This window comes from Emiliania huxleyi (assembly GCF_000372725.1).
Source record: "Emiliania huxleyi CCMP1516 unplaced genomic scaffold EMIHUscaffold_1117, whole genome shotgun sequence".
Lineage (NCBI taxonomy): Eukaryota > Haptophyta > Isochrysidales > Noelaerhabdaceae > Emiliania > Emiliania huxleyi.
The window spans coordinates 1-7939 of NW_005201694.1; the positions used below are offsets into that span (position 1 = coordinate 1).

Genomic DNA, 7939 nt, shown 5'->3' on the forward strand with positions numbered 1-7939 from the left:
GTGTTATAGATTGATGTAGTCCCGGGTACGTCTTCTCTACGCTCGGAGCCTTCACACCTCTCCCCGCAGCCCACCAATGGCTGCGCGCCCTCGCGGTCGCGACGAGGCTCGCGCGCGTCGCGCTATCCTTTAGCATTTAGAGCCGTACGTAGGTAACACAGGTAAGGTAATTTTTTGTACCCGTGCCGGAGATTACTCTCCTCCGAACAACTCAAGTTCGATCGGCCCCACAGTCTCGAACTGGCAGCCACTCATCTACGAGACTCCACTCATGCACAAACGACTCTCCACTCACGTACAGTACGCGTAGTACTAGTAGCTGGCGGGGCTTGCCCACGGACGCTGGCGGCGCTCGCCCGGGCGCTGCGTGGCGGCGCTCGCGCGCCCCGGTCGCACTGGCGGCGCCCTTCACACCACCACGACGCCATTGCGAGTTCTACTTCTAGGAACCGAAGCCGCGCGGCTCCACATCTGCCCTGAAAGGCGGCGGGCTGTCGCCCCGCGCACGGCGGCACTTTAGACAACTGACCGGGCCGCCCCGCCTTCACCGACGGGCATCTGCCCCGCCTTCACCGACGCGTCCGGCGCAGCAAAAGTGGCTCCCGACGCCGCCTTGGACGCGTCTGCGGCGCTTGCGCCGGGGGGCTTGGGCATGAGGCAGTTGAGGGCCTGCAGTAGCAAGGGCAGCGTGACGCAGCCGTAAAAGTAGGTCAGCGCCAGACAGCAAATCATCGGCTTGAACACGTAGTTCAAGACGAAGCCAAAGGTGGTCGCGAGCAGCAGGAGGATGCCGAGGAGCGACGAGAGGAACGCGAGGAGCATCGGCACAAACAGGGACCGCATCGCCGCCTCCGCACGCGCGGCGGCGGCGGATGCGCCGCTCGCGAGGAAGGCGTGGGTGATGTGCACCGCGAACTCGGTCGCGAACCCGACCGCGCACAGCGACGACATGGCGCTGATCCCGCTGAGGGGAACGCCGACCCAGCCGAGTAGGCCGACCACCGACACGACCGAGGCGGCGATGGCGGCGGCGATGAGGATGGCGCCCACGACGGCGCCCTGGAGGGCGTCGGTCGCGGCCCAGCCGAGGGAGAGCAGTTCGCATGCGAGGAAGGCGCAGGCGACCGCCACTGCGGCGAGGGAGGCGTACAGGATCGTCGTGAGCAGGAACGTCTCAATCGTGAGGTACTGCTCCCAGTAGTCGTACGGGACGCCTGGCGCGGGCAGGGCGAGGGGCGGCGGTGAGGGACGCGGCGGGAGGAGGGCGGCGGTATAGAGAGCAAGAGAGAGAGAGAGAGAGAGCGAGCGAGCGAGAGAGAGAGAGAGAGAGAGAGAGAGAGAGAGAGAGAGAGAGAGAGAGAGAGAGGCGGGGGGGGAGAGGCCGGAGGGAGGAGAGAGGCGGGCGGGAGGAGAGAGGCGGGCGGGAGGAGAGAGGCGGGAGGGAGAGAGCCACCGCTCATGAAGCAGTGGAGCGGGCCGACGGAGACGTCGTACACACCGGCCGCTCTCACCGGCTGGATGGCACCGGAGTCGTCACAGAGGCCGCGCGTGTTGCGGATCAGCGTGAGGTAATCCTCTGTGGTGTAGAGGTGGACCGCGTTCGTCTGCGAGCCGCCGACCTGACGAGATTGCCCGAGATTACCCGAGATGGCCCGAGATGATCCGAGATGGCCCGAGAGTAGTCGAGCCGTCGACCTGGCTGAACAGCACCGGCGCTTCAAAGGCACCAGGCGAGGCCTGCTTGATCTCTGGGCCGAGCAGTGCGTAGTTCGGGTCGTGCTGGAGCCAGAGGCTCGCGCACGTGTCGAACGTGGCCGGAGCAACGTCGAGCACGGGGCAGAACGCCGTGTGGCCCGAAGGCTTGTAGCCCGCGAGGGAGGCGGCGGCGTCACTCATCGAGGCGGGGTTCGAGGGTGAGCACGAGACGCCAAAGCCGTCCACTATGGCGCACAGCACAGGCGACATGTTCGTGTGCGCGAAAGCGAACATGGCGTACAGATCGCCGTCCCACTCCGCGAGCGCCGGCTCGCGCGCAAAGTCGGCGCAGACGCCTCCGTCCGCCCGGGTCTTAAGGCCGTAAACGTTTGGGTAGAACGTGGCCGTGCAGTTCGGGTCGACTTCCGGCCCGCACGTGTAGAGGGCGTTCGCGGGAGGGACGCATCCGATCGCGGGGTGCGCCCACGCGGCCATCGACGCCGTCCAGACAAGGCCCGAACGAGGGCTTGCGGACACCTCGGGGAGGGCGGCGACGTTCTCCCAGGTCCGGAGCATGCCGAGCTGCGAGAGTGGGTTCTCGTACTCGAGGGCGCCAAAGTTCATGCTGATCGGCCAGAGCGGGAAGTGCTCGGAGCGGTCGACAAAGTACACCTCCACCCAAGTGTCGGAACGAGCAAAGTCGTTGAGCTCGAGGCCGAGCGGGAGGTCGTTCACCTTGACGGCGCACGTCGCCAGCAGCGCGGCGGAGAGCACTCCGACGAGCAGCTGCGAGGCGCGCCACTTGGAGAGGGCGCGGAGGTAGGCGCCTCGGAAGCAGTACTTGTCGGCGAGCACGCTGGCAGACCGTTCCGAAAGATCAGCACCCGCGTCCGCGGGCGCGACGGCGCTGCAGGGACAGAGCTCGCTGCGCCGGGACGCCTGGCGGTGGAGGTCAAAGGCAATGAGCGCGGGCAAGGCGGTCACCATGGCCGCCCAGAGCATCGTGACGGCGACCATCGCAACGTACGCTGTCTCGTAGACGCCCGACAGGTCCGAGCGCGCCATCACGGCGAACATGATCAGGTTGATGAGCGAGGTGAGCGAGACGGGCGCGAGAACCTCCGCCATCACCTCGCCCAGCACCAGCGCGGGCGCGGCGCCGCCGCTGGCGCCCCGCCGCCGCTCGACTGCGTAGGTGATGATGAACATGTCGTCGACGCCGATCCCGACGAGGAGGAAGGGGAGCACCCACATGGTGATGATGTTGAGCTTGATGCTGGCGAGGGCCACCAGGCCGAGCGAGGCGAGGAAGGCGAGGACGGCGAGCGCGACGCCAGAGAGCGCGAGGAGGACGCGCGAGCGGACGGCGGAGGCGCAGTCGACAAAGAAGAGGGCCGCGAGAGCGCCGACCAGGAGAAAGTTGACGATCATGATGTTGATCGAGCTGTAGGTCTCGTCGCGGAGGGTCTGCGTGAATGTGCCCGGCACGACCGCGTCGTCCGAGAAGGCCGAATGCAGGGTCCGCGTGACGCGAGCAGGGTCGGGGTCACTCTCCCACGGACCCGCCTAGGGAAAGGGAAAGTGGTCAAATCTCCCTCCGCACACACGAGGTGGTGGGGCAAGGGCCAGGCAGCCCTCTCGCATCTCCTCGTCCGACGACAGGGGCCCCACGGCATAAAGTGCAGGGCCCGGTGCGCGTGGGTGAGGTGTGTAGCACGCCTGCTCTGCCACCGCCGACTCCTCGAGCGCCGCCTAAAGGCCAAGGGGCGCGGGGATCGCGTGAAGGGCGGGCTCTTCATGAAAGATGAGGTGGGTGTCCATTAGGTGCGCGCCTTCATCGCCTCGAGTACCTCCATCGCCTCCTCGAGCGAGATGTCTCTCGCCCCCCCCGCGGTCTCGGGGCGAGCGCGCAGGCGCTGCTGCACCGCCGCGCCGTTGGTGAGGACGAAGACTGCCTGCAGACGCGAGTAGGAGTGGCGGGCAGGAGTGGCGGGCGGTGAGGGCGGTGGTGAGGGTTAAGGGACGCCTGAATAGCGCCCGCATACTCATAGAAGCCGCTGGCGTTGGCCTTTGCGCTGCCGACGACGAGCTCCTTGTTGACCTCGCCGTAGATGCTGCCGCCGTCCCAAGCGAAGCACTCTCCCGAGACGGCCGCTCTCACCTGACGAGATTGCCCGAGATTACCCGAGATTGCCGGAGATTGCCCGAGACGGCCGCTCTCACCTCTGCGTCAGGAAGAAGGGCGCCGTCGCCGTCGCGCAGCTTCGGCTTGGAGTCGTAGGGCGAGGCGGGGATGAGGCCGGACTGGAGGATTGCCGCCGACACAATCGCGTCCTTTGCCGACTGCTCCATAGCGGTGCTGTTGCAGGAGGGAAGCGCAGCAGCAGTGCATCCTTGGTGGAGCAGGGTTTCGTAAAGGGCCGTGGACGGCTCGCCGCATGTGATGTTTGGCGGAGTGGGGGAGACGAGGCCGCAGGGGATCGTGATCGCGTCCGGCGCCCCCATGGCCAGTCCGAGCACAAGAGGTTGCCATTCCACGACGCTGCTTCCCTCATAAAAGCAATCGAGGACGGTCGGCACCACGCACGGCAGAAGGTAGGGACGTGCGGTCAGGCAAACGTCGGACAGGTCGTACGCGTTGCCTCGGACGTTGACCGTGGTCGCGTAGATTCGCGTCATAGCATCGTCGTGCTCGAGCAGAGAGCGCGCGTCGAGCATCGTGCTGTGCCCATCGCGTGCGCGGGCCAGAACGAGAAGGTTTGTCGTCACTTCTCCTGCGCCATTCTCGATGCGGTACTCCCTGTCTGCCGCATAAGACGACCTGTCGGGAATCCAAAGCTCAGCGACGCTGTCTTGGATCTCGAACTGCGGGAAGCCGGCGCCGATCAGGATTGTGAACGTGATCGGCGCGAGGAGAGCGAGGGCCGAGCGGAGTTGGAGGTTGCTGCCGAGTGCTTGGCCGTACGAAGAGGCGAGCACCATCTTGGGGAGGCGCTGCACGTCAAGATGGCGTGGCGCTTGGCGACGAGGACTGCGCTGAGAGCGCCGAGTTTGCTGCCTTGGGCTGCGCTCCCCGATTTGGTGAGCACCTCCTACGAAACACAAGATTAGTCACGTACGAGATTTTTTTCTTTTTTTGAGAGCGCCTTCGTTGTTAATAGTTTTTCTTTTTTCATTTTTAAGCGGTGGACGTTATTCTTCTTGTTGTTTTTCGCACGACTGGCGCGTCCTAAAAGAAATCGTCGACACACGAGCTAACCGCCGAACCGCGATTAAGCGGCGGGGCGACGCCTCTGGCCCGACGTGCGGCAACGCGATGGCGGGGAGCCGCGGGTCGCTCCGCGTGGAGAAGGCGAGAAAGCCGTCGCATCCACCTGCCCATGTCTCCCGCGCCGCGCGGACGGAGGTCGCGTGCTGCGTCTCCATTGTGTACATGAGACAGAGCACAGTCGGCTGCCTCTGCTGCCCGTGCCCGCCACCCTCGCCCCGCCTCGCCGCCGCGTCGCCGGCGGCGGGCTCAACCAGTGGCGCCGCGGTGACGTTCGCCTCGCGCAGCAGCCTCAAATTGTCGTCGTTCGGCCCGCCGAAGAAACCGATCGGCTCGCACAGCTCCCGCGGCAGCGGCGGCGGCCAGGGATTGCCTATGGCAGCAGGGCCGAGCTATTGCCGCATTGGCATGAGGTGCGCTCGTGCACGCACAAGGCAGAGATCAGAGAGGCGACAAGGTGTGACCGTGTCTAGGGCGGCTCGCCGGCGGCATCACGGCCGAGCACCATCATGCGACGTAGGAGTCGTACGTCAGGGATCCAGCCGCTCAGGGGTCGGGGCGGCTGGCCGAGCGCATTCGCATCGTCGCGGCAGTTGGCACACTTGTGCTCCTTCTTGAAGCACTCGCGCCAGCCGCAGGCTGGGATGGTGCCAACCGGAGCGCCGGGTTGCCACCCCTCCCACGGGCCGGCGCTGGAGCTGCGACTGGTGCTGCCGCCATTGATGGTGGTGGTGGCGGCGGCGGCGGCAGCGGCGGCGGTGCTAGCGGCGGCGGCGGCGAGGAGGAGCCGGCGGCGCCGCGATTGGAGCGGGGGCATAGAGGCAAACACACGCGCGCGGCCGCGTGACGGCGGGCGCCGTGCCGGCGTGGGGCACGGAAGCAGGCGCCTACGACTCGCTATAAAAGTTTTAAAAAAAGAATTGCGAGACGAATAAATAAATAAAACGGGCACGCCAAACGAGGGGTGGGAGAAGGACAGGGTCCCCACCTGCACGAGCAGGATCTTGTAAGGACGATCAGGGACACAGGGGAACGGGAGCGGGGAGCGCATCGCGACACGGAGGGGGGCTGGGCAGGGTTCACCCACACGACAGGGTCCCAGGGATTCCTCTCTCGTATAGGATTGCGCGATGAATATATTTTAACGCACGCCGTTTTCTTTTCGTCTTGAGCAGCTCTCCCGACGGTGCTCTCTTCGTCTTGAGCAGCTGGGGCTGAGCTCTACATGAAGCTGTTCGCGGCCCTGTTCCTCTTCACGTCGGCCGCCCTTGGGCTGGTTGCTCCTCGGCCGGCGCAGCGCGCTGTCTCCCACTCGGACACCCATGCGCCGGCGCTCCTGATTGGTGCATGGACGCTTCCGAGACGCTTTCCTGCCTTCGCCTCCCCACCTCCACAGGCGCCTCTGCCTCTGTCCCGCTCACGCGGTCCGCGACATGCCCACCGACAGGCGCGAGTCCTGCTCGGCCGACTCTCGCCGCGTCGCGCTCGCTCGTCCTGCTGCAAGAGCCGGATGGCGTCGCAGAGGCGAAGCTGACGTGGAACACGGCAATCGACGCAGAGGGCAACACGTACTACTGGAACTCGGCGGGCGCGTCGACGTATGAGCAGCCGGCCGACTTCGACCCGGCAACCGCCAAGAGCAGCGGGGTCTACCAAGCCAAAGGCAACGATGGGGCGTTGTACGACGACGAGGTTCCGGAGGGGCAGCAGGTCGTCTACACTTCTGGGGAGAAGAAGCCCACGCTTAGCAACACAATGCGCGACAAAATGATCGCCGAGTCGCGTGGCCTCGGCGCGGACCCGAACGCGAAGAATCCTTTCCTACCCGTGTTCTTCGGCGTGGGCGTTTTCGTCGTGCTCGGTGCCCTTACACAAATCTGAGCCGCCCGCGCTGCCACGTGCAGGGGAGTGCATTACGCTTTACGGTGGCTAGCCCGGTCCTCCTCCCAGATCCGCGACTCTTCGCCCGCCCGCGAGAGATTGGGCTGCGAGTTCCGAGAGTTGACTCGGGTGGTGGGTGTGCACGCGGCCCTACTGTTGACTGTTTTTGTCATTTTGGATTTTGAGCATGTGTACTGTCGTGCTTGCTATCCCTCCCGCCCCGCTCGGTCTCTCTGGGCGTGCGTCCAGCTCCTCGAATTTTACAAATTTGGTGACACAGGTCATCAGGTCACAGCCAGATATATATCTGTTACGAGGTGCCTCTGAGCCAGATAGGAGATAGATACCACAGATTGCAGTTTCCAGATTCCAGAAAGATTCTCCCTATCAATGGGTGGACGGGACAGGATATGACGGCAGTCGGCACGCTGGAGCGACACACAGACACGTTCATACAGCCAATCTCATCACGCGCGCGGCACCGTGTGAAAGCATTGACGATGACGTTACGCCCGCGGGCACAATCCGCGCCTCTCCCGACTCGAGCCTCGCCAGCAGCTCCGCGTCTCCTCGCATCCGGCTGACCGCCAAGCAAACGTCGTCGCCGCCGGTGCTCTCTCAGACCATCGAACCTGAAGCGTGGCCCCACCTTGGTCCAGCCCTGCAGGCAGAGAGGCGGCGGTGGAGGCCGCCGCCCGGCGCATTCAACGAGGAGAGGTGGGGCGCCCGGCCGCCTCCGCCGCGGCACTCGACGCCCGGCCCCGCCAGCTACTCGCCCCACCTCTGCACCTACCTGTCAACCCGGTCGGGTACATTTTATAGATGCAGATTTCAGATGCAAGTAGCGAGGACCACCAGCCCTTACCCACAAGCTCCGACACAAATACTCGGCACCCTCCATAGGCTCCGCTCGCTCGTGGTCTGGCAGATGGAGCGTGGAGGACCGCGGCCGCTACCTTGGCCAGTGCGCCGTCGAGCAGACGGCGAGCGGGATGGTTGGCCGGGGCATAGCCTTGCAATCCTCGGGTCCTGGACCTACGTACAGGCCACCCGACTCGGGCACAAGGTCCCCAACCCGCCCGTCGACAAGCACGA

The 7939-nt window shown here is 65.2% G+C and overlaps 2 protein-coding genes across 2 annotated transcripts; one reads left to right on the plus strand and one right to left on the minus strand.

Annotated features, from left to right (window-relative positions):
• EMIHUDRAFT_460413 (hypothetical protein) lies at positions 1 to 4766 on the minus strand. Its single transcript, XM_005791505.1, has 7 exons — positions 3919 to 4766; positions 3722 to 3856; positions 3528 to 3650; positions 3415 to 3447; positions 1696 to 3261; positions 1454 to 1619; positions 1 to 1214 (listed from the first exon to the last, which is right to left on the minus strand). Exons 1-7 carry the CDS (start codon positions 4675 to 4677, stop codon positions 517 to 519), a joined length of 3480 nt encoding a protein of 1159 aa, XP_005791562.1. The 5' UTR covers positions 4678 to 4766; the 3' UTR covers positions 1 to 516.
• Positions 4767 to 6162: 1396 nt separating this feature from the next.
• On the plus strand, positions 6163 to 7123 carry EMIHUDRAFT_460414 (hypothetical protein). Its single transcript, XM_005791506.1, has 2 exons — positions 6163 to 6306; positions 6411 to 7123. The coding sequence occupies exons 1-2, from the start codon at positions 6189 to 6191 to the stop codon at positions 6842 to 6844; spliced, it is 552 nt and encodes a 183-aa protein (XP_005791563.1). The 5' UTR covers positions 6163 to 6188; the 3' UTR covers positions 6845 to 7123.
• The last annotated feature ends 816 nt before the right edge of the window (positions 7124 to 7939 follow it).